This window comes from Sander vitreus, chromosome 10 (genome assembly GCF_031162955.1).
Source record: "Sander vitreus isolate 19-12246 chromosome 10, sanVit1, whole genome shotgun sequence".
Taxonomy (NCBI): domain Eukaryota; kingdom Metazoa; phylum Chordata; class Actinopteri; order Perciformes; family Percidae; genus Sander; species Sander vitreus.
In genome coordinates this window covers 6,865,793-6,893,431 of record NC_135864.1, presented here as the reverse complement: position 1 = coordinate 6,893,431, position 27,639 = coordinate 6,865,793, and the positions used below count along the sequence as shown (strand labels likewise).

Here is a 27,639-nt window from a genome sequence, read left to right as displayed (position 1 = left end):
GAATGATTGGAGGTAATGAAACTACATTGATTTTGACATCTCCATCTGGTGCATGAGTGCACATTGTATTTCCCTTCTGCAGGGTTCTGTACAACTGAACACTGCATAGTGTGATTTCCCTGAGCAGCGTGCATGGGAAAATAAAGTATTTAAACGTAAACAAACCCATCAACCACTCAATAAACGCAGCGAGCCCTGAGGTGACGCTGTGCGACTAATAAACAGAGCAACAATGAGGGAGATAGCACGAAGAGAAAAGAGCACCACTGTCAGAATCTCAAACACTACTAACAGAAGCTCCACAGGAAGATGTCACAGAGCTGCTGTGACTGTTGGATGGATATGTCCTCTGTAAGTGAAGAACAGAAACACCACAGCAAGACTTGAAAGACATGAGGATGTCAAGGATTACTGCTTCAGTGGAAATACGATTTCACATCAGTGCTTTTACTCTAAGATTGTTTACTAGACACTGGTCTACAGTTCCGCTTTAATAATTAGGTACTTTGTACATACAGCAAATTGCCGAAGCACTCAGATCGTGCATACCTGCACAGTCTAAATGTGTTATTTTAATAACAGAAAAAAAGTTTAGGATGTTTTAATCTGTATCTAGATTTGGGCGTGGATCAAAACACATTAGAAGCTGGCAAGATTTGAAAGTAGCATCTCATCGGGGCTCCATCTAACCAGTGGTGGAAGAAGTATTCAGATACTTTACTTAAGTAAAAGTACCACACTGTAAAAATACCCTGTTACAAGTAAAAGTCCTGCATTGAAAATGTTACTTAAGTAAAAGTATGTAAGTATAATGAGGAAAAGTTACTTAAAGTATTTAAAGTAAAAGTAATGAATGCGGAACAATCCTCACATTTTAGAAACTGGAAACGATCCAAACAGTTCTGTCAATCAGCTAAGTGTTTAATCTGCTAATCATTTCAGCTGTACTTGTAGGCCGTTATATTGTTGGGTAGTTTATTAGCCACAAAGGGTACAGCTGGATTTTTACTGCTACTTATTAGTAGTTTATTTTATATGAGAGCCCCATCATTTCTAAAGTGATCAACTGTTTTGTATTCAAAAAGTGTAAAGTAACCAGTAACTAAAGCTGTCAGATGAATGTAGTGGTGTAAAAAGTACAATATTTCTCTCTGAAATGAAGTGGAGTAGAAGTAGAACGTGGCATGAAAAGAAAAGACTCAAGTAAAGTAAAAGTACCTCAAATTTGTACTTAAGTACAGTACTTGAGTAAAGACCATTTCAAACAATATATAAAAAAAGTCTATATGGGAAATAGTTACCAATCCTGCCTTTAAATCCTGTCCGGCCCTTCAACCATACTTTATACAAGAAGAATTTGTGCAAAAATCCAATGACACGATTACAATAATTTGGCAAGCAATTTTAAGAAAAAGCATATAAAAAAGCAACCCAAAAATGTTTTTTCCTGGAATCATTTTTTTATCAATTTTATGTGGTGTATTTGGTAAATATTTGAATAAAACAATAGTTGGATGAGTGAAGAAAGAGCTGTTTCATAAAAATGTAAAATGGCAGAAAATGTGTAAGCAGAAGTGTGTGTAGCCTGAACCAACAGGTTTGCCTTAAACATGATCCGAGAAAAAACATGGCATCTACAGCTGATGGTTAAAGAGCTATGAAGCAAAAACATGATGCGCTTTACATATGGCCATTTGCATGGGCTATTGCTATCTGCACCACATACTGTGCCATCATCCAATTTACATTTACATTTGTAAAGTAGTTTTTGAGATATTCTGCTCAAAAACCTAAAACTGATCATGATCGAAAACATGGCCTCCCCGACAGGAAGTAATGATGTAAACAATTAAAACTTGGGTCCAGTATACCAATAAAGATTTTATTGAAAGGATACTGTAACTACGATTCATAGGTTGTCTGCAACTACGGTATCAAGTGCAGCAATAAGATAATGAATCCACAAACTGAACACTGAAATTATAATTCTTTATAAAGATGATATCCTTGTTCCAGATTTTAGTATCCACTTTACATTAATTATTGCTGTCTGACCACATGGATGCCTTTTATTTACCATCAGTACGTTCAGTCTTTCTATCTGCTTAACCTTCCTTATCCCCCTCACTTCTCATGAACCACAGGGGCTGTTACCATCGGCTTTATGATCACTGGGATTCCTCTGAGTCCCCATTCCTCAGGTTTAAGTCCTCTGACCATATGCTAATGCTCTCTCTATTAAAAACCATTTATGACTGCGATGACTTGATGACTTAACAAGTCTGTCATCGCTGCAGCTTTGTTAGCATCAGTTGAGCCAATCGAATGTGAAGTGGCTTGCTGGGTGACGAAACCCCCGACGGTGAACTTTGAGGCTGAGGGATTTGGTCTGGGAGGACAGGTGGTTCCACTGGAGAGGCAGGAGCTCGGTACGGAGCCTTTGAAATCTTCTCAACTGGAAAATGTGGTCGCTTTTGAGACGACAAGAGGTCTACACTACAAACCAAGCCATTTAATCTACTGCAGGGTCTTAAAATCGAACTTTTTGTAGAACAAATAGGGTAAAGGGTGCTTTATAGTAACAACAAAGAAAAAAAGTAAATCACATCCAAAACATAAAATATAAAACAAAATAAAAAATTAGAACAAATACCAAAGCCATAAGAGGAAAGTGAGTAAACAAGTACTGTATTAAACATTGTGCAACACAATGAAATCAATTCCCTTGTTTCCCAGGATATTTTTCAATTAAATTATACTTTGTCTTTTTTTTAAGACAATGTCACCTTGAAGTGAATTTAAATGCACTGAGGCAAATTAAATTATTTTAGATTCAATGCTTGTTATTTTCTTAAATAATGTAATCATGAAACCAGTTGCAATGTTGCACACATTTTGCACTTTGCACTTCCTCCCAATCACTTTGGCTTTGTTCGGCTCTGCAGTTGTTCCTTTTGTTAGAAAGTGCTGCGGTTGATTTTCAACCAATGAAATAGATTCCTACTCAAAGTTCGCAGCATGATGTCTTATGATGTAGAGTACTTCCAGTTCAAACAGGGACATAAAACAACAGGGGAATTTAAAAAATACCATAAATTATGTGCATACATTCTTCAAAATGAATAAATAGCAGCCACTGGGGATGTATCAACAGTGTTTAAGAAACATGTTTTCACGCTTTCAAAAATGAACATAATAATAACAGCTGCATTTGTTTTCTTCAGCAAATTGGCAAGAACGTCAATATTGGACGATTCTGCAAAAAAATGCTCCTTTTTATTACTAATGCCGTTGTTTTTAAAGTTAGCTTTTTACAACATCTGCACATGACAACTGTAGTACAGTTAGCGAAAGGTTGATTTATGGCAAACAAACTATAGTTAGAGTTTGGCAACTAAAACACTTAAGATTAGGAAAAGCAGGTCTGTGAAGGGATGCATACCACCCAACCTCCACAGCCATACTACAGTATTTTACCTCGCTACCTTTTGCATTGGCCTATATGGATGTAATTCATAAGATACTGGACTGGTAGGTCTCATTCTATGTAGTGAAGGGATGAACTATTGAAATATGGTAGGATTATTAGTTGGAATCTTTATTTTTGCTGAAGTAAAACCACTAAAAACAAGCATTTTGGAAGCAAAGGTTAAATAAATATATGTCATGATATGGAAATGAACTACAACACAAAAAATAGGCATGTTTCATTGAAATCTGACTTTAAACATTGGGTTACACATGTCTCTCTTCTCTAGCAATACATGTGAAAAAAAATTGATTTGAGCTGCCTGTATAAACCTGCCTCTGGCTGCTGCATTGAGTGAACTCTCCAGTTATCTGACATTCACTCCTTCATGACAGCTGACAGGTGAGAGGAGAATGTGTGGGGGCGAGATATCTTCCTGAGGAAATGTCAGAGAAACTGACCTCCAAGTTTCACACGACTCAGTGAGCACGGATATTATCTACCCCACATGCACGTGCGCGCGTGCGTGCACACACACACACACACACACACACACACACACACACACACACACACACACAGTGCATTTCACTATCTCCTAAAACAAAGTCTTAACCCTCAAACAGCCCTTTGAAGTTGTGGGGTCCAGCATTTTGGCCCCACAAAGCTGTCTGGACCCCACAAGTATACTGTATTCCCGGGTTTTGGACGCCACGAATATAGTTAAACAAGAACACACACACACACACACACACACACACACACACACACACACACACAAACACACTTACCAAAAGTTATGTGTTCATGGGCTCCCACATAACGCATACAATATGCTCTCACATACACAAATCAATCACCTTGTGAGTGCACAAATGAGGTTGTTGACGTTAATGAGGAAGGGGACACGCTTCGTGAAGGCAGCTAACGATGCCAATCATGGAAATATCACACGGATAGCTCCCATAACAAGGCCTCATGTCAGGGAATGAGTCATCGATTAACTTGGATCTGACTGTGTTTTTTTGGGGGTTTTTTACGTGGCGCACTTAATTGAAGCCAAGCGAGTTAATCACAAAACGGAGAATAAGAACACCATGTGCAACATGACAGGGTTTCCAAGGTTATTTGGTTTTGTTATAAATCGCACTAAAAATATAAAAACTCAAATATGTCTCAAGTAGTAGTAGTAGAGATTTTTTCATCTACTTTGAGGTATATTGTCAGATAGTCTATATCCACAACGTTCCACTTCCGAGATTGCTCTAGTGCCGCTGGAAATTCCGCCGGATTTCACTCTTTCAGCCGGGTGTCCATTACCTTCCGCTTTCTTGGTGTTGGAATTTTAAACTGGATTTATGAAGACTATGGTTAACTGCTCCTCAGCTCTCTGCAGGGTAAATCCAGGCAGCTAGCTAGATCGTTCCAATTTTAAGTTTTCTCTTGCACGACTAAAACAACTTTTGAACGTACACACGTTCCACCAAAACAAGTTCCTTCCAGAGGCTATTTTGCAGCCGCACCGTGGCTCTGCCTAGTGCTTAGCGCCGCCCAAGACGGTTGTGATTGGTTTAAATAAGTGGCAATAAACCAGAGCACATTTTTCTCCCATGCCGGAATGTTGTGTGGACTAGCCAGACCCTCCTCTGCAGCACTGTGGAGGAAGGTCTGGCAAAGCAAGACTAATTTTCAGATAACTCATCAGCAATATATACATATTTACACAAAACCTTGTGGATCCAATGTTAAATTTAGATTTTCAGAAGCCACCTTGTCCTCCTCATTTTCTGGCCACATATATTCACTGAAATGAAACCCTCTACAGAAATTTAAAACATTAAAACACATCAACATGCATTTTGATCTCATACAACAGTTGTGCATCAAAGAAAAGATACACTACATGGCCAAATGTATGTGGACATTTGATCGTTACATCCTTATGTAAGAGTTACTCCGAAAGAAGACAGCAGCATATCTGCAGTTTCTAGTCTTCAGTTTTTTCCAAGTATCAGGTAGAGGTAGCCAGGAAACAGCTTATGAATACCAGTTGCAATAATACGATGATTATGTCAAAGGCCTATACCTTTTGAAAGATTGAACAACCAATGATCTCAACATCTTATAAACAATGTCTAAACTCCTGCTACAGTAATCAGCCTCCACTCTTCTGGTTTCAGGCTTTTTACAAAAGTTTGGAACCTGGCTGCAGGGATTTGCTCCCATTCAGCCACAAGAACATTAGTGAGGTGCAGCACTGATGTTGGATGATAAAGCCTGGCTCACAGTCAGCGTTCCAGTTCCAGGGTTAAGGTCAAGGCTCTGTGCAGACCAGTCAAGTTGGAAGCACACTTTACTGTCTAAATATCATGGTTTACTGTAGCATGATGAAGGAACTAAGAGGCCCAAACCATGCTAGACAGCCCCAGGCCAAAAGTACAAAAAGTGATGAGGAATCCACATACATACATACAATATTGTAGTGTATTTCAGGTTGTGCGCTATCATGATGAGAAGACATTTATTTTTGCCGATAAATGAATACTCTGAGTCGTGATTACCGAGAGGGTCTGACTATAACTAAAAAGACAGAGAAAAAGAAAACATTCACGAAAAACATACATTTATATGTGAGAAGAAAAAAATACTAATTGGAAAAGAGTCAAATTTATTTACATTGCTGTCTTTGGTTTCCAGCTCACTGGCAGCTTTAATTATCACTTACCATCCTCCAGCTGATTGCAAATGTGAGCTCTGGTTTCCTTTATATATCTAAATATTAATAGTCTCCATTACAAGAAAATTACTTTCATCTCCGACTCACATGGAGGGATTAGATTTTAATCAAGGCATTAAATATGGTTTTCTATTCCTGCAGATGGGAGAGGATGGCAGGCAGGCAATTAGTATCATGCTCTGTTTGCAGTCTCACAGTAAGGCCTGATAAAGTCTTTGTTATCACAGAGGCTGGAAGAGCACAAACAAAAAGACAAAATAAAATGTGGGAATGAGGCAACATAATGATGAGCGTCTGTCAAGGATCAATGAAGAGAGAAGATATTTTTTGTATTAATTGATTGAAAGTCTCAACCAAAAACTGCATTTACGGAGTGTTTATGCTCTTCAACTCACCCTACTAAAGATAAAACATAAACTGGTTACATATCTGAAGCTCAATCATCAAATGCAGCTCTAAAATATGAATGTCCTCAGAGTCAAAAGTGTTGAATTCCATTGTTCATCAAAATGGAAGGATGCTTTAAAGCATATCAGTGGCCAAAATGTGTTTCCTTTGCTCCACTTCACTTGGCTTTTCAAGGGAAACTCACTTTGCAGCAGCCATTAAAACTACTAACAGAAGACATGCAACATTGGGGTTTACACATGGCGTTTCAGGTACATTTTAATCTGTTGCTGTTTTATTGGGGACAGTTTAAGGCTTCGCCTCAAACCATAACTCTTCTCTTAAAAAATGCTTTTGACTGTCTGTAATGCACCTGACTTGCACCTGTCAAAAATAGCATTGTTCACCCACTATTTGTCTAGCCTGACAAGCCAGACCCACATCAACATGTTGGGTCTGGGAACTCACCATTGACAGGGCTCAATCAGAGGGGCAGGATAAACGGTTGTCTTTCCAATTCTCTCTGCACGCAATAGGATAGTGTTACAACCAACCAGAGCAACGAAGAAGGTAGCAGAGCTAGTTGATAGATTAAACTTTTGCCGTATCCGGTCGGCAAAACTCCGAACACATCTTCCTTTTTTAAGAATTTAGCACTTCAGTGTCGTTCTTCGTTTTTTTTTCTCAAAGAAAAGCTTAAGTCTTCTAGAGTCGCGGCCAAAGCCGATTCGAAAGACCGCTGTTCCCAGCAGCAGCCATAAGCCCGCCCACCGACTCTATAAACAATGTGTTTGGCCCAGCCAGAATTTGGTTTTTAAAATGTTAAATCAAGAGATTACATCATTCAAGAGATTAAACGATCATATTCCTGAATAACATAATTTAAAACAATTTATTTTGCAGCTATAAGGGGAACATTTAATTGTCTTACAGCATAAAGTATTGCAAGTCAAGTTTGGTCTACAAGAACAGTCAACATCAGTCATTAACGGCTAAATCAAAAGAATAGTATCTTCACTACATCAAAGCAAATCCCAGATGAGCTCAATAAAGGCCGATCAGCTTGATAAATCACAGCTGGTTTGCTCACTTTCTTTGTTAGGTGGTCCAGTGGGGCTATTTATGCAAAACCAAAGTCATGTGTAGCTTGTTGGTTGATGCTCAGTGGCTCAACATGTCTGATGTTGTCTTTTTCATTTTTTATGCTCATGACACTTGCTGTTTCAGCAAAATACTTTTTTAGCGATAGTCCAAGTTGTTACCAGCTGGTGCCCAGAAAACCTGATTTTGGGGTGAAGTAAGATGGCTGAGTTTTACTGTTTGGCTGTAGCTTTCTGTGTTTTCTCATACATCTATATCCAGCTTGCTGTGAGGTTTGTTAGGGTCTAAAGGAATAATTGTACCAAAAAAGCCTTCTCTGTATTTGAAAGCATTTTGGAAAGTTTCCAAAAAAAAATCTCTTTAGAATTTAGATGCTTGTTCTGATGAGGATACAACCACGTATGCTGCTGTAAATGGATTTAAAAAAAAAGGTTTCCAAATGATACCCAAGTTAATTCTTAATGCAGTTGAATTGATCTCATAGTCAGACAATGGCTGTTACTCATCAAGTTCTTGGCTCTCTCAGTGTTCAATCTCTGTGCGGTTTGCCTGCAGCCTTGGTAACTATAACGGCATCAAATTATTTGGTTTTGAATGTTTCTCTGACTTGATTTAATGCCATACCTTCAGTAGTTAGCTGAGATTCATTTTGGAGTTGGTTGAAACCTTCTTACTTGACCAAATTCCTCAGTCTCTACTGATTTGTGATGTTTGTCAAACCACAGTGCGTATCCCTGCTGTGATTTTTGCCTAACCTTTCTGTGGTGTATGATATGTGTGTTCAGAAATCGACAGGGAGGCAGTGTCACTGAACCTGCTGCCTGGAATATCACTGCTTTATATGAGAACTACAACCTTCTGTTTCTCACAGAACCGCAGCTTGTCCTTATGAATTTCTGAACGACGTTCATCTGCCAAAGACCTGGGACTGGAGGAACGTAAACGGCATCAACTACGCCTCTATAACACGTAACCAGCACATCCCTCAGTATTGTGGCTGCTGGTGGGCTTATGGCAGCACCAGTGCAATGGCAGGTTAGATTACTTGACTCTCAACATGCCTAGACCTGACCTTACTGTTATCTAAGTTGTTGCATATAGTGAACCCAAAGTTCTGGTGCAAAATCTCACGTGTTGACTTTTATTTAAATTTGCCGCTTGCCCATTTGGACATGGAATCGTGGAAATCAATTTTCCCAACACAATCTTAAAAAAAAAAATAACAGATGGGATCTTCAGTAATTTCAATTAACTTAAGAGATTTGCCAAAACAAATATTGCATTTGTGGGAAACTTTTCTCTGCCTTGTTTAGATCGCATCAATATCAAGCGGAAAGGAGTGTGGCCATCTGCTTATCTGTCTGTCCAACACGTGGTCAACGGCGCTAAGTCTGGCACCTGTCAGGGAGGGGACCATGGAGGGGTGTGGGAGTATGCCCACAAACATGGCATCCCTGATGAGACCTGTAACAACTACCAGGCAATTGACCAGAGTAAGAACTCGGCAGTAGTGTGCACATGGTACTATAGTTTTGTTCAGTTTTCCTCCATGAGCCTTAAGATTTTCTTTTTTTCCTCTCAGAACTTGCACAGCTTTCGGGAAGTGCAACTCTGTGCAGAATTACACTTTATGGAAAGTAGGGGACTTTGGAGCCATCAGTGGAAGGGATAAAATGATGGCAGAAATCTACGCTGCAGGGCCAATCAGGTTTAGTGTTTTGTACTGGTTTTACAGGGGGTTGCATGAATGCTGCCTTTGAAATGAAATTGATTTATTTGAAAGTTCCCTACAGTTTGATGGTATGGCTAATCACTTCAAACTTTCTACCACTTTCCTTTCTGCTCAAATCACATCAATTGAATCCCTCTTCCCTCAGCTGTGGCATTATGGCCACAGAGAAACTTGATGCGCACACCGGGGGTCTGACATCAACCACATCGTGTCAGTAGCATTCTGCGAGATAGAAAATGGTATTGAATACAGAATCGTGCGCAACTCCTGGGGAGAGCCATGGGTGAGTCATCACATAGTCACTTAAGTCACTTAAACTTGGCATTTAAATATTGTTAGAAAGAAATGCAGTGGGTGTACTTTACGTAATATCTAAGTGACTTTGTTTTTTTTAAGGGTGAGAAAGGCTGGCTCAAGATTGTGACAAGCGCCTACAAAGGAGGAAGTGGAAGCAAATACAATCTTGCTTTGTAGGAAGATTGTTGTGATTGCACCCTCAAGCTAACTGTAAAAGTTGAACCATGAGTAATTGCACTGTACAGAATATAAATTAATCCTGATTTACTGTATTATGTAACAGCCTGTATTTGTAATGTCTTTTTTCAGTGCTGACTCGGCTCAAAACCTTATGTTGTATGTGGGCCAAATTAGTATAACTGGAACTGTCATGTCTGATTGTTCAAGCCAGTGAAATTAAATGACTGCGTTGGCATTCCACTTTATCCAGAGTTTGTGCTGTTTTGACTTTGAACTCGGAAGGTGCAGTAGAATCCATTAGCTTGAGGGTTTCCTCTAGAACAAAGCTAAAATGCAAAAGGCTCTGGTATGTTGCAGGAAGCTCCTACATGGTCCGTTTTTTTTAAACTGTGAAGGGGCCTTTTGTAAAGGAGTAGTTGCATGTGTGTAGATTGCTCATAGAACAATTTTCCACCATGATTAAACACTGGCACTAAAGGGATGATCCAGCGGTTTAGTATTGCACTTATAACATTGAGGTAATATTAAAAATCAAAGCAGCGGAGACATCACCAGTAAGGGTCAAGATTTCCATAAAGTACTTAATGTCTTTAAACCCCTCGCATATCAAATGACTGCATCTTTCAAAGACCACATTGAGGTTTTATATCAACATTTTTAAGCCACAAGCTGGGATAACCCTGATGACAACAGGGTTATTTATTCAAACTTTGGGACGTCTTCCTTCAGAACCAAGTACTCATGACTAAAATGCAGTGTAAAATTGAGAGCCCCTGAAAAACTAAGACTGAGCTGGAACTAAGGCAGACACACACAATGTTTGTGGAAAATGGAATATCATTTGAATCCAGGGGGTGTGTGGGGCTCGTACATGACTACATTTTTGAGTCAACATTCCATAAGGCTTGCTACACCTGAGACCATATGCCTAACAAACCTGCATTTATTTATTTTTTTAAGTTACTGCCCTATGCACTCAGCTTCTGGTATTTGTACTGCACTTATACTGATTCAGAAATGTATTTTTCTGCAGTTGAGGCAAACCATATAGTGCAAGTAATTTGCTTCTGCCTAGGCTTGCATGTAAATTGATACAAGGTCAACTTGTAAGGGTGTAAACACAAATTTGTCAAGGCTTAATAGCTCTACTCTTGCAGCGATGTTTCCTGAGACTGTTATTACATACAACAGCTCTCCTGTCATTAACATCAGGTCACAGGGTGACTAAACCGAGCCTAAAACGACTTTGTTCTACATATCTGAGCTTGATAAACAGACTCCACCTCCCTTATTGACTGACATGCTTTATTAGTTTCAATACTGTCATGCTCCTGGAGTTACATTCAGTTTAATCACCAGTTATCTACAGTGGCGCACACACAACAGTACAATGGCATCTTCTGAGTTTATGTGCAATTAGAAAGAGCCCATTTCCTTGCTGTTCAGCTGGGGAACAAAAGAAAACTGATCACTTAGATACTTGGTTCAGGGGACGCAACAATAATAAAAATGCATAAAAAACAGGCTGCTGTGCTTTGCTGCTGATATGGAAATGCTTCCCATTAACTGCAGTTTCCATTCAGCATCTCTGGGGAGAACAAAGGATAATCAAACCTTATGCAGCACTGTTAACTTGAAGCCTCCAAACCAAGGCGAACCTTAAGCCTATAAAGCTGTGGCGTGTCCAAGTAGAGGCCCACTGTGAAAACAAATATTGAACATAATTTGGTTGCTCAATATTATGCTTTCAAGCTCCCACCCTCGAGCAATTTTTCACGTTAAATCAAATTTGCGTTCTGATTAAATTTCCTGCATGTTTTCTCATTTGCATAATCACAAGCAGAGCTCTAATGGCTGTGAATGAAAACACATGGTAATCTTTGGGTCTGAGGCTTAAATAGAAAGAGCCGTCTTTCTGGTGTGACAAAAAAAAGGTCTGAAAAATGCAGGTTGCAAATGCACATGGGCCATTTTCATATTCAGTGATTCAGCATTCATCTTCATTATAACAATCAATGGACATTTCAGCAATTCCTGCAAACCCATTATGTATTGTTTCGTGATCAATATTTTGCTCGGTAAACACGAGATGGAGAGGGTGGTTGTTATAAGAAAAACAGTATTACTGAGGCCCTTTGGTGGTGCCGAGGCCTAGATTATCAGCTTAAATAGAGTTAAAGGGAATAGTCACTTCACTATCTTTGAGCAAGGCATTGTGAGGACCTATACAGGGCAGCAGAGTAGGAATATGCAGAACGCTGTGTGTGTGTTTGTGCTTTGTGTAATCCCTCCCAATGCATTCACCTATCCAAGGCCACTGCTGAAACTTGCCTCGTGAAATAAGCAACAGAGAACGAAGGATAACCAGACAGCCACAAAAACACATTCTGGTATTTCACAGAAAAATGTGTTCTGATTTAGCCTAAGAGGTTACAGACACCATATCTGATGTTAATGATTCAAAACATGCCCAAATGAAACATTTATTACAGGCAATATGAGCAGATGCAATAAGGGTGAAAAAAAGGGATCACATTTCTTAATGCATTCCACAATACTATCAATCATTCATGTATCGTGTCAAATATGAATTGAGCAGAGTTTTCACCCCATATTCTGTTTGCCGAAACACAAGGCCTGGATCACAGCACAGAATGATCATTATCATAATGCACGAAGCAGATTAGATCTACTGGATGGTATTAATCACACATCATACCCCTGACTTCAGCAAAAGGCATGTCTGAAGTGATTTGCCTTGCATAATACATCTTAAGCACAAACAGCAAAAAATTGGAGATGTCTCTTATTGCTAATGAGCCCATGCAGGAAATATGATTTGGTCATTAAAAATGAAGCATCTTCCTCAGCCAGCCACCACTCTCCCTGATAATCTGTTTTTCCCTGTGTCAAGTAAAAAACACTTACACAACAATCACTTAGTCAGTGTGATTCCTAAATCGATTTACAGGCCACAGCCACCCCGCTGATGTTATGCATCATTCCACTGCTAATCTCACTTCCTTGTCCAATATACTCATGCAACCTCGAGGCAGCCTCAGAATTAGCTTTAGTTAATGGATGAGTATTAATCCCTCTTAGTCACAACAAAATTAAGAAATAATATGGCCATGAATATTTCAGTTGCACTGCAGCAACACAGGAATCTGCTAGCACAATCTGCCTTGGCTTGCAGAAAAAGAAATGGCGATTACATACATTATTAATGCTTCATCATAAAATTCATATTTTGCACCATCTGAATTGGGGGCTATGGAGTTAAAATCTAATGAACAGTCAATACTATTTCAAACTAACTTGCTGAACACATAGAACAGAGAGAAATGGCTTCTAAAACATCAGCGCTCATTGGACCGTGCCTCCGAAGGTAGTGCATTCTCATTAGATCCCTTAAAAATAGACGTGAACCTTCTAAGTCAGTGAGTTCTTGCAGCCTCCCTCTGGAAGTTTTAATTAGAACACCAGTCACTCGTGTTATCATTGTTTCAAGAGGGCCACTTCCACATTCCTGAGCTGCCCACCTCATCACAGGATCAGAGGCTCACAGTGAGCAGACTGTTTGTGACAGCGGCCTCATATTCCCTCTGGCGAATCAAAATCTGGATCACTTCTATGACTCATGGAGAGCCAATGTGCTCTAATGTGATGGACAGGACTATTGTGTATATATTGTTAATGTATAGACTCATAACAGGCTCCTTCTAATAAAAACAAATGGTGAAAGAGCAGCAGATGATACACATCCCTCTACATGCAATGAGCTTTGCAGATATGTGCATATAACAAGAATAGAACTGGACAAGAAGAGCCCAAATACTGTTTTGGGTGCAGAAGAACACCCTCTTCCTGCCATATTGTAGGAATTAGAATGACTTAGAATGACCATCACAGTCTTCTGTGTTGTTGTTTCACCTGATTACTATACATACCTCAAGCAACAATTTAGAGCTTTTCAAGTAAAACTATAGCTAAAGATGACATGGTCCATTTTGTCACAGTAACTTTCAGTAGAAGATTATTCTTTACAAACTCTTGCAAACCCACCAGATGTGTCTGTTTACAATGTGGGAAAGTATCTTAAGATGTGGGTCTCAGACAGGATCATGACCTAAATGACTGAATGAGTCAGTTCTTTGAGGATGGAACCGATTACCAAATATCAGTCTATTTTACAGCTTTTCATACAATACTGAAGAAAGTGATTCTTGCACCCCCTTCCCATGTTTTTGGATATAATGTGATAGTAAGTGCTTTAGTACTTCTTTACTATCTTATTTAATTGTAGCTGTCAGTTTGACATAAAAAACAAGCAAAAATCTAGACCTCTCTCTTAACAGTTTTCTTGAGAAATACTTTCTAGCAAAGATGTACAAACTTGACAGTGTGTTCTGTGGATTAACCAGATTAATGGGCCTGCCACTGCTATAATTTGTCAGTGCTGCAAAATTCTGGTTAGATCCCATTCAAGGTAAGTGAGAAGATATATTGTTTTGTAATTTGGGTGAACGGACCCTTTTCATCACTAAATGCCCCTACACATATACTGGTGTTTTGTTATGTAGCTTCACATTACCTGTACAGATTCCTCATAAGACCTTCACCAATATATATATATATATATATATATATACATATATATTATTCAGTTTATGAGTACTAATGTCATTGATCTGTGCAGTTTAGTTTTGTGTTCCTCTTTGTAAATGACCATTGTTGTCTCTGTGGAATCAGAATATACTAATGGTGGAACATGACGTGACTTTCATCCTCCAGCTAGTGGCCATCATTACTATAGGTTTTGTTTGGCACTCTCATTCATTCAGAAATGGAAAGAAGAGAGGGAGGGGTCTTTTGGTTGAAATGAACTGACCTGTAACTGCACTATGCTGCCCCCTGTTGAAGAACTGTTCTGCATGTTGTGTTTACATTATGACTGAGTGGACTGATGTGGTGTTTTGTCGGGATGTTATGAGGTTTAATGCCAGGACTGACAGCATGAGTTCAATACACACCGAGACATCATACAGGGTTGTTTACTTCTATTAAGTTCACAATTCTGGAAGTAAACAGACTTTTGATTCGAAATATGTTAAACAATTTATACAATACAGATACTCTATTGCTTCATTGTGGAAAAAAAAGTAAAAAAAAAACAACTATTTACTACCCTGTCATAATCAAAGTTGGTTATTTGAAATGAAAATCACCCGGTCCAGTAAATGGATCCATAAACCTTTTCAGGTGTGGTTAATAGGTTTGCCTTATATTGGTTCAATTTTAACATAATAGGATGCATCAACACAGGACAGTGAGATGTTGGCTGCTACATGGAACAAAGGGTCTCTGCTCCTGGCACACAAGGGGTTAAGGTGTGTGAACGCCCGAGTTGGCGTTGATGGTGTTCCTGGACAATGATTAACGATATTGATTCACGAAACCTGCGGAAGTGTAACGTTTTAGTACCAAAGGGGAACAAAGAGCCGAGCTATTCTCCTCTAATTGATCGGTACTGGCGCCGAAATAATGTCATTAACTACAGTAAGGCTTTGTGCGCGAAATTATTTCTCTGCGCACTTGCCCAAATCATTAACTATTAAAAACTTTTTTTTCTTCATGAAAATGCCCGAAATCTCCTAACGCCAGAATAATGATCGATGTCGACAAAGCCCCTGCCCGCAAGAAAACAAATCTGTCTAAATGTGGCTCTGAAGAAAGGGAGGCTGCTTTCAACCTGATCACAAACTTGGTTTTGAAGGGAATAGCGCCCCGCCCTCCTGGTCCTTATAACCAGAAAGCCTGCTTGCAGGACGCTCAAACATAACAGGAACACTGGAGACCACATCGCTGTGCATGAACCGTTCCTGGAGACGAACTCTGGCTACAAAGACTTTACGGATTACTCTGGTTGTTTCACCTTATGATCGCAAGCAAACGACCAGAAGTGGCCATGGATTTTCTCAATCACAACTATTTGAATGCGCGCAGCCCATATGACTATACTTTTAATTTCTGGAACGACTATCTCGGGCTGACGACGTTGGTTACGAAAAATAATAAACTCAGCATGCCCCAGAACCCTAACTCCATCACCGAGTCCCTGAAAGCGACCCTGGGCTTGGACGATTCCCCGGCGTGTCCGTGCATAATCGCAGGCAGCGTTGGAGAGAGCGGGCACCTGGACTGCTGCTGCCCGTCCGGGAGCCCCCCACCAGCCTCCATCCTTGACTTGAAAGAGCGTTTCTCTATACTGAGCCCTTTCCAGAACCAGCTCGGCGTCCAGCTGCCGGAGAGAGAGGTGGGCTTCGGAGGGTTCGCGGGGTTCGATCTGTTCGGCATGGAGAGGAAGATGCGCAAACCCGCTTCCAGGAGCAAGCAGGAGCCCAAAATCTGCGTCTTCTGCCGAAATAACGGAGCGCCTGAGGAGGTGTACGGCTCTCACGTCCTGAAGACTCCGGACGGAAGGGTTGTGTGCCCGATTCTGAGGGCTTACACCTGCCCTCTTTGCAGTGCCAACGGGGACAATGCCCATACGATAAAATACTGTCCACTGTCAAAAGACCAGCCATCCCAGCGACCATTAAAGGGAGGGAGGGCTGTGGGTGGTAAGAGGATGAAAATATTCTAAACAGACATGACTATAAAGTAAATTGAATTGCACTGAACAATTTCCAGATGACTGTTTTGATTTCGGCTCTAGCCTTTATCCCAGTTTCATAAACATATTGATTTTATCTTTTTTCCCCCTCTAAGATCTCTTATATTTTTATAGTTCTTTTATCCACATAGAATAATTTTATGCTTTATACATTGGATTTATTTTTTCTTGCTAGTTTGTCATTTGAGCGTGTGCATATAAATACATGTATCAATAATCACAAAGTGTGAATACAAGAAAGAAAAGTATTTTGGTCATGTAGGGAACATTGGCAAAGGGGATGAATGTCATATTTCTACCAAGTATTTTTGTACGGTGAGCTAAACTCGCTGCGATTTTCTTTCTCGTCTTAGAAAACCAAAGTTATGTTTGCCATTAAAGAAGCTCAAGAATGTGTCATTAATGAGTACTTGTGTGCGTCTGACTGGAGAAGGACCTCTTTGATCCCATCTGCCTGCCTGAAAACTCCACAACATATTTTCCAACTTGCTCTAAAAGTTGACATTCAATCTGCAAGGCAGGAAGAAAAAAAAAAAAAAGACACAATGTGGCCTCTGTTTAGGGCTCATGCTCTCTGGGGAACATTATAATCAATTGTTGCCAAGCCAAACCTCTCCAATCCTATGTGATGAGGACGTTATTTGACTTCACAAGCAGTCAGAAATGAGAGATACTAGCCTATATTTCTTCATGTTTACATTCCCAAATAAGGGTGACACACTGGATTTCTTTTCTCTGTCCCGTCTCTCTTTCTCTTTGGTGTTTTTTTTGTTTTGGTTTTCCCTGACAATGTATCCACCAGAGAGTCTCATGGGCAGGTCTGCTCTGTGAATCTCATTTACCTTTCACTCTAAACATGGGGTGAAAAAGAGCAAATGAATGTTAGAAAACAACACCATGTTATTTCATTATTTCTTTCCTGAAGAATCCCAAAAAAAAAAAAGATGCAAAAATGTTGTGAATGTATGATTGAAAGTGTCACTTGCAGGACTGCACATTTCTGACAGTTTTGTTTACCAAAGGAATACAATTGCATTGAAGAAAGAAGAGAGATTTGCTGTATTGTATATAAAGTGATGTTTATTCAGTATTTTAGCATTACAAGTGACTTCAGAGGGCGCTACCTCAACAGGATTTTGTACTTACATGTAAAATGTCAACAGCAGTTTATTGATATAGTGCTGCCATTTATAATAAGGGTTTTGATAGTATTTTTGATCTTTGTATAACATAATTGTATTTTCATTTTGTTGCATTTAACATGATGGAAGTGAATTTCCAAGAAGCTATAAGCATTGCTCACCAAAAGGTGATTGTCTGTAAATAATGATTATACCCATACTTTTTAAAGTTTAGTTGTTCAATGTTACATTCTTGAGAGTGTGCAAGAAAGTGGATATTGAAAAAGGCTGACAAAATTTGCCACTTTTAACAGAGTTTTTTTGTTGATTAAATGAATAATAGAAAAAGCAACACTGTTGAACTTTGTTATTTATATTTTACCACAATTTCCTGTATGCTGCTGTGCAGATTAACAACGTATGAATCCACTAGAGAAATAAAAACCTATCAAATATTTGGAGCTATGTGGTCATGTTCTTCAGTTGGTTTACTCAACATCTGACTCAGTGGGTGTAGAAACCCTTTTTTAAACAGAAAAGTTGTGTAAGAGTCTAGAATTACTGGCTTACTGACTGATTTAGTGATTTGCAGATGGTCTGATTAAATCAAGCAGGAAAGTCGACTAAAAACACATTTACAAGAACGGCCCTGCTTGCCCTAATTGGCCTGTTAACTGCCTCAAACACAGACTGTATGTGGTTCATGTAAGTGTTGAGCCCTCATGCACACACAACACATTTAACAGAGAAAAACGTCCCTTTAACCTTTTCTTTTGGACAAACTCAAACTGATCTGCTGCTCTGGTATCTTAAAGATTTGTCTCTGAAGGGCAAACACAGTGCCACGGTTGTTCGTGGTTGTTTAGGGAGGTCTGCCCACACAAGAATGTCTTGGCTTATGCCTTGCCATTCAAACGGATCATGTTTGCACTGAAGTGGACTGAATAGTTGGCCCTCCCGGCCTTCTCCGCCTGCCATCTGTGGAATGGCTGCTGCAGACATATTAAGGGGCTCAAAACAGGCAGGAAGCTTTGCTGCTGCTGTTTCTTGTTTTTATGGAAAGAGCTGGACACAGTTGTGCAGCTGGGAGTGCTTGGTTTTTTGGTTTCTTACAAATGTCCTATCAATGAGAGAACAATAAATAGAGTAAAACCATAAAGGATTCATGAATGGCTTTACAGTCTGTGGCTTGACTCACCAGCAAAACAACCTCAGACGTTCATAATTGCGGCTGACACTGAACACACAGTAAAAAACACATCAAGAAGACTGTACATATATTAGCCTGAGGCATCCGGCTGGTGTCATCCACACCTTGGCTGTTCCTCCCTCCCTCCTCCCTGTTCCCCCTCCTCTCCAGCTGAGGCTGCGCCATTAAAAATGGATGACTACTAAGTGCAACAGGGATTTATATCTGTGAGTGGTGAAAAAGCCTGGTGGGCTAGCATTTCATGCACACGGTAAGCTAAAAGGTCTTATTCCCTCTACGCCACGGCCTCCATTAGCTGCTGGGCAGACAGGGCCCATATAATCTATTTAATTGCACCATTTATGAGATATGTATCTTTCATGATCATATAATATGTCTTAGCTGGCTGGTTTGTATGCAGTATGTGTTTGCACAGGAAATCTCTCTGCACAACATATGAGGTAGATTTATTTTAAGGTTTAAAGACAAGATGTAGTGCACCAAAGTTCTGCCATGTACTGAATATTCGTTTATAAATAATGGGAGATGTTTTAATTAAAGGGAAGCGTTATCGTCAGGTGTTGACTCCGAGTAGTTATTACCAATTACCAATGAGGCAACAGGATCCCCTCTGGCAGGTGATTACGATTTAGCTAATGTCTGCTGCATTATTTAGTGTTTGCTGTTAATGTGATTTACAGGAATCATTCATTCACACAGCTCATCATCATGGTGGCTAGATGGAATGTTTCCTGTTTAACGTGCTGTAGTTACTTAGTTAGATTAGTGGTTCCCAACCTTTTATACTGGTGTACCAGCCCAATCAGACGGGCTCAGGCACTCCTTCATAAGGCCCGTGTGATAGATGGGAGGGCTTCATGTAATTTGCTCGATAGATCTAGTTTTTATATTACTATGTCTACATTATTCTCTTATATTGTCCATATTTAATGCTGGTCTCGAGACTATATCCTTGCACTATTGGACTTATTTGCACTACCACCATGACACACACTCTTATAGAGCACCTTACCATGCATACTGAATCAAAGGGTCAGTCCCTGCCCTGTCACTGCAAGGGTCTCATGCTTATACATCCCTTAGTACATTCATGTGGATTTTTTTATTTAGTATCTTTTCTTTTATTGTCCATATTATTCATGTGCATTTGCTATTTTATCATCCTGTTTATGATGTGTGTGTATGATGTCCTATCTATCTATCTATCTATCTATCTAGAAAACACTGTGGCTGCGGTTGCCTCATGGCTGTGAATCCATTTACAATGAAGTTATCCTGGAATTGTTTAGTTGTGGTCTTTTCTTTTTTTTCAGCAAGTTAGGTTAAGTTTGCATTTGTGCTATCATCTGGTAGTCAATTGGAATAAAACCATTTGGATGTTTCAACCACTTATCTATTACTTTCAGCTGTTTTGTTTGTTGTATGGCTATTTGCTAGGTAGCATGATAGACTAGTTAATAGAGTTTTGTGACAATAAATACACTATCAGCATCACAGCAATTTTAAATCTCATGTGTGTGACAATTTTACTCTTAAACACAAATATTTGTGTGTGTATATATATATATATAACAGGATGCAGAGTATCCTGGATCCATGAAATAACTGGCCTCTAAAAATACAAATCTGCCTGCCTCTATGGGAATTTAACATAGGGGTGTACTTAGTTATGCCCCCTGTATTTTAAGGAAGAACATTTATTTATTTACGATACATTGTTCATTCACAAAGAACATTGGTGTCCTTAAAGGTTGGATTTTTCCTCATTTTTTTTTAATTAAGGCATTAAGATCAATGTCCAAAAGATGATTTTTTATTCCTCTTTTTAGTCAACTTTAGCATGGGTGTATTCACTTATGCTGAGCACTGTATGTGTTTGGTGTATGCTTTCCTAGAGTACACTATATTGCCATCCTAAAATGATAAAATAAAACAATGGACCATTTTATAAGCGTCCTTCTTCTCCACCGACCCATATAAACATGTTGAAGGCAAAAGTTTTAGATCTGGAGAATTCATCTATTGGGGTCCCATCAGCTCCCAGAAAACCCTTGCCATAATAATGATGTACAGCCCTCTTCATTGTTGCAGTAATCATAGCCTCTCTGTTGGCTGTATGCTGCCAGGTTGGCTGCAGAAATATACAGTATGTGCTTTCAAATATTCTTGAATTAATTCAATTCAATTTTATTTATAGTGTCAAATCATAACAGAAGTTATCTCAGGAGACTTTATAGGTCTAGACTACACTATATTGTACATCTCACCAAGAGCAAGCATTTGGTGTGGCAGAACCGGGCAGAAACCTCGGTCAGAACCTGGCTCTAGGTGGGCGGCCATCTGACACGACCAGTTGGGATGGGGGAGAGGGAGAGAGAGAGAGAGAGAGAGAGAGAGAGAGAGAGAGCGAGAGAGAGAGAGAGAGAGAGAGAGAGACACAATTTTCTTTCTAATGATGCGGACTGAAAAACTACATCAAAATACAATAGTTCACATAGCAATTCTCATAACACTGGTGCAATAGAGCTGTAATATTGAAACCTAATCTGTCTGGTTCTCCAGGCAGGACAAAGCAAATACTGAAATGGCTCTGCTAAATGACCTAATGCCCCATTTGCATAGCATCTTTCTCTTTCATTGACCCTCATGACAACAGTGTGGAAGGCTGATAAGTCTCAGATCTGCAGAATTCATTTATAGGCCCCATCATTTCCCAGAATACACTTGTAATAAGGATGCTCCTGTCGCCTAGCAACTCCTAGAGATAAAATTGGACAGCAGCTGAGCATGAAAGTCATTCCATAGAGCGAGGCTCTAAGAGGATACCACCTTTAGCCTTCACATTAAATGGCTTATTGGTGATTTGGTGCTGGTTTGATTTTAAAATTGGAATAAAAAAAAATAAAAAAACCTAAAAAAAGGTTTTTGGCTTGAACGTCCTTTCAACACATTACCACCCCCTGTGGTGATGAAAGGTATTCTAAAAAATAACTGTTTTGTGACACCTCCTATATGCAGTGTTTTTCAAAATCACTGAGGTAGAAGAGATCATAATGACAAGTATAATGTTATTTAATTCTCTGTCAACATCACTGTGCTGACCATTCGCAGCACTCTGCAATAACAACTCTGTCCCTCTGAGGGCAGATTACAGCTTTGAGGCCGTAATTGAAATTTCACAAAGGATTTATTTGAAACCAAAATCCGTTGCTGTTTAAGTGAGGCAGACAGGTTATTAAGTTTCTTTCACAGCATGATCAGCTTATTTCTCAGTGGTTGTTTCACTGGTGCAGATGTACTGTCAGTTGAAATAATCCTCCAAGTCACTGGTGCGTAGCCATAGAAGATCTGCACAGCAAAAGTCACATCAAGTAATCTTAACACTTATTCAGTGAGTACTTTTTTCAGAATTTTCTTAAAAAGTTGTTGTGCATTTGAAACAAATATTCCTCTATCCTGCTTCAGTCACGGCTTGGCTCTGGGCACTTTCAGCAAATCCACTATTAATGGCGTATGCATAGACAGTCAACAATAATAAAAACAAGACAGAGGGGGACTTGTTTACTGTTCTTATCTGTGCCTCATGTTCATAAATAGTTTCTAAAATCAGGAATTTAATTTCCTCCACACGTCTTATGTAGATAACGGACTGTGCAAACTGTGATGATGAATCCAACTGAAAGATGAAATTATTGTTTGTTTATTTTACTAATAGCATTCTGTTTTAAAAGATGCTTGTTGCCACTCATTCACTACACTAACGTTTTACACTGCAACAAAGCAGCAGTATGTCTGCGTGCAACGCGGCCATTCAGCTTGTTCCAGTGTTATGTACGGCTACGTCCCACTCAGACCTCTTATCAGCATAGATAATCAAGGCTTCTTAACATAACAGGAGATACAACCCTGGTTAGAGCCTAAACTTGTCAATAAACTAGCTGACCAAGACCATTTTTGGTATTGTTTTTAAGTTAGGTCTTCAAAGATATCATTTCCTGTTTTTTTTTCCTTATTGGTGGGATTCATTCTTCATTATGTTGCACTCATGTGTACAAACAAAATGAAAAAGAGGTTGAGAGATAAGTTTCAACCCTGCCTGCTTTTTCACTTCTGCACACCTGGCCAATCACTGCACAAAATGCTTGCGCTTCTCAGATTGTAGAGTTTGGTGTCAACTGCTCACAGCTGAAAGAAGAAAAACAAATCCATCCATTTTGTGCATTTTTCCCTTGGTGTGATTCATCATCTGGATGATCTCAGTATAACAGGCCAGTAGGTTCACTGGGAAGCCTACAGTGCCAGTTAGATGTCTAGATCCTAAACATGTAAATGTGCTCCAGCTGAAATTAGAAGCATTATTCTGATGATGGTAAAGATGGTATTATTTCTTGAAAATCTTATGACGATCATCTGTACAGCTGCAGCTCTGCAGAGCTTGGTTGGAGAAGAAAACATTCTGCCAAAAAGTGGAGATCATTGAGGAAAACATGTTTTAATTAAAGGGCAGCCTTATCAGTCAGGTGGTGCCTCGGAGTAGTTATCACCAAGAAGGAGGCAGAAGGATCCCCTCTGGCAGGTGATAAAGACTAAGTTAATGCTCTGTAGCTTTGCTGTTGCTGTGACGTAGAGGATGTATTAATTCCCCAACATCATTCTTCATCTGTTATAAATACTCCCTGTTTAAACTTCTGAAGTTAGTGCACATTAGATGAACTAAAATAACTTTAACATTTAAGATTTAAGTCATCTTTCTCATCCCATCAACACACTGCTTTGTGACTGTTTGCTGTCTCATGGTATACTACTGTACAATAAAAACGGTCCATTTTCACAGCACCCTGCGTTTTCATTGACCCATTTGATAACAATGTTGAAAGCAGATAATAAGTTACAGATCGGCAGAATTCATTTATTGGTTCCATCATTTCCCAGAATACACTTGTGCAATGAGGATGTTCCTGTCGCCTAGCAACTCCTAGAGATAAAATTGGACAGCAGCCAAGCATGAAAGTCATTCCATGAAGGAGGCAAAGAGGATAGCATCTTTAGCAATCACATTATGGCCTGGTGGGGATTTGAAGCCATTTATCAAAACAAGTTGATCTGCGTGTCAATATTATTTAGAGACTGATAATAAAAATACCAGTAAAGGACTGATATGGACATTTAGTTACAGTGTTGGAAAAAGGGTCCAAGTGTAAGAGATGGATTGCTTCTGTTATGAAGCACAAGCACAAACTAAGTACAAGGTGTGAGTTCAACATCAGTTCAATGCTTTCGCTCTATCCTCCACTTCTTGGACTGCGCAATAAACATATTGTTATGTTATTATTGTTATGCACAAATAGCCATATTAGCAGCAGAGAGAAACATATATTTATTGAACTTTCACTGTTAAACTATGTGTAAACCTTGATTTATCTAGCTGCCAACTGACTATGTATGAACTGTAAATAAATATAATATAAAATAAATAAACAGAGAAGTGAAATTGCAATATACAATAACATACATATATATACACACATCATAATAAATATATATATATATATATATATATATATATATATATATATATATATATATATATATATACACACACACACACACACAATAACACACACATATATATACACACACACATAATAAATATATATATATATATATATATACACACACACACACACACACACACACACACACACACACACACGTATATATATAACAAATTTGTCATATGGTTGAGGTGTACTGTATTAAACGTGTGGCATAGACAGACTACACTTGATTGACATTTAAACTCACCTGTTTTGTTTGGTGTTTGGGAGATAATAGGTAGTTAGTGTGTTCACACTGGAAAAGGGAATAAAGTAAGTATTGTCAAAAAAAATGCTGTTTACTATTGTGTGAAAATGAAATGCACAAGGGAAATAGAGGAGCTGACAGTTTAACAACATTTTACATAATTCGTAGGTACAGAAAAATCTACAAAAGACTAAAAATGAATAAATCATAATTTTTTGTCGTTAGCTATTTGACAGCACAGACACTGCATCTTTTCCTGTTAGTACAAGAGCGTAAAACAGATTTGTGTATACTAACTGCAAAACATAGCAATTAGTATACTGTGTGCATTAGGGGTGTCACGATACCAAAAATTCAGTAGTCTCTGCCAATACCAGTAAAATAACACGATTCTCGATGCTGATTCCGATACCACGGTAAAAAAAAACTTTACTACTTTAACTTGAAACATGAACTTCTTTATTAAAATTTTTGAAAAATATCAAAAAGTCATAACAAGACATACAAAACATGCGAAATAGAGCATAGAACAACATAATAAAGTGCAATTAATGGTCATAGTGTAACAACTAGTGTCCCCAGAAACATTCCAGACTTCCAGGGATCTTTTCAAAAGGTACTTTGCAAAAACAACAACAGTGTTTCTAATAGTTGCATGACCAGAGACGTTACAAACCCCGGGTAAATAATGTAGATGTATTTGAAAGATGGAGACAGCTTAGAGCCCAAAAGGACGCAGAGTTGGCTAATTTCATTATTGCATTTTATGTCATTTCAACATTTGTGTACTCACATTGAATTATATAGCTAGAGTACCCGAGTTGGTTACTCGCAAAAACAATTGAGACACTGACAGTAAAGTGATCCCGACTGGTCCTGGCTAACCGTGGCTAACGCTGCCATGCTAACCCTGCTAATGGCTAACGTTACCGGAGGAGCAGGCAAGCGGGCCACGGCTGTTTACAACGTGTAGCCTGTTCAGCGGCCGTAACCGACAACGGTGAGTTATTTGAAGCCAAGAGAGGGGGGCTGTAAATCGGAAAGAGAGGACCGTGAGTTTGCAGTGAACATGCCGTTTTTTTAGGTCAGGTAGATATGTACCTGCAGTAGAAGGGCGTGACTTCGGCCACTTGTTCGTGACCTCCTTCTTCTGAATGTACGACTGGAACACTCTGAAGTGTATACTGCCCCCATCAGTTCCAGAAGAGGGGCGGCACTGCCCCCATCAGTTCCGGAAGAGGGGTGGCACCGATGCTGCTAACACTGGCATCGTCGCTAACGGTGCCTACAGTGTTTCAAAAAAATGGGCATCGTCGGTGTTTTGTCATTTTAGAACCGGAAGGTGTCGGTAGTATCGGTTCTCGTGACATCCCTAGTGTGCATTGTTATCTAGTATGGAAGTATACAATGCACATAGTGTATACTACATGACACTGGGAGAAAGACACACTTTTAAGATCCTTTTGAGCATATCAAGCTTGGTGACCTCCCAGAATAACTCAGCCAGAGTGACTGTAAACACCTGTGACAGTTCATGAGATAGTTTCAGAGGGGTAACGTACTTAACACCAGTATATTTGTTTTCAAGCACTTTATATTTAATGCACCACAAATTGTTTTCATTCATACTGTATCTAGTGACTAATTCTAGTAGACAAAATGTTCATTAAAAATGGCCCAGGGTTGTTTTGATGTGATCGTGTTGCTACATTGATCACCGTCCAAGTGGTAAATTGATCTGTTTTCTATCTTCTCCTCTTTAATAATGCAGTGGATTAAAACTGCCAGAGGGTGGTATTTTCTGCTCATTTGAGATGGTTTCTGGGTGAAACCGATGGAAATATTACTATATAGGTTTCAGGAAAACTTACAAGATTTATTTCTCTGTAGGTGGGAGCAATCAATAGTAGTTTGGCTTGTGGTTTTAGATTTAAACTGGACTTTATCCAGCTGTTATATTTCTATGCAAATTGTGGCTCTAATGCTTAGAAGAAGATCTATGCAATAAGTCTGCACTACCAAACTATCATGATACAGGAAACAGAAGATGACACTGTTGTGAGTCACTGAAAAAGTTCTGTGACTTTCCAGGAATAAGAGAAATAACTTTTTTGTTGGATGATGGGTGGGTGATGCAATTTGGAACTTCTGTACATGCTTTTAAATGTTTTGATATGCCCAATTTTTGCAGTATTTTCTCAAAGACAAGTTAAAGCTGAGTGATTAACATTACATTTTCTGAGAGGAGAAACAAGATGCATTTCTTAAAAATCTGTGTATTGTTACTGTTACATTATCCGTCTCTAAATTTGAACATACCATAGATCAAGCACCACCACTGGCGGTTTGGCAAAGCATCATAAAGTAGGCAGCAACTGTAGAGCTGAGACATGAAAGACACACAAATAAAAGCCAGTACAACTCAAACATCAACAACAAGACAGAGGAACGTCTCTTGAAATACAAAATAATCAAGCATAGGTAATAAAGAAGAGGGGCAGATTTGGACAGACGCTGTACTTCATTTGCTCCCATAAACACACGACAGGTGCTGCTAAGAAGAGACTCATTCATTGAAGGGATCACAGCAACAGCTCGGCCCAACGATCCACTCAGTTCTTAGCTCTGTACAGTTAATGTGTTTTTGTCAGTGGGAAAATTCCAGCGCAGTACCAGGTCCCATGTGGTTGTGGTTTGGGTGAGAGTCACAGTAATGCGTTTTGTGACGCAAGAGGGAGGAAATTGCAGAAGCTTCCTGCACAACTGTGCTTTTGTACCACTTCCAGGTGGGTACCGGGCCAGTCTGTGGGCAAACAAGACTTGGACTGGAGTGAAGGAAGATGGTGCAACAGCACAACCCAAAGACTGGAAGAGGTACTTCATCTGGGAAGATAAAACCTCTTCACGTCCTGGAAACAGGAACT

General features: G+C 39.3%; 1 protein-coding gene and 1 pseudogene across 1 annotated transcript; both read left to right on the top strand.

Moving 5' to 3' along the window:
• The first annotated feature begins 1,814 nt into the window (after positions 1-1,814).
• On the top strand, positions 1,815-9,900 carry LOC144524886 (cathepsin Z-like; annotated as a pseudogene).
• A 5,824-nt stretch (positions 9,901-15,724) lies between these two features.
• nanos1 (nanos homolog 1) lies at positions 15,725-18,155 on the top strand. Its single transcript, XM_078260083.1, has one exon. The coding sequence runs from the start codon at positions 15,842-15,844 to the stop codon at positions 16,547-16,549; it is 708 nt and encodes a 235-aa protein (XP_078116209.1). The 5' UTR covers positions 15,725-15,841; the 3' UTR covers positions 16,550-18,155.
• The last annotated feature ends 9,484 nt before the right edge of the window (positions 18,156-27,639 follow it).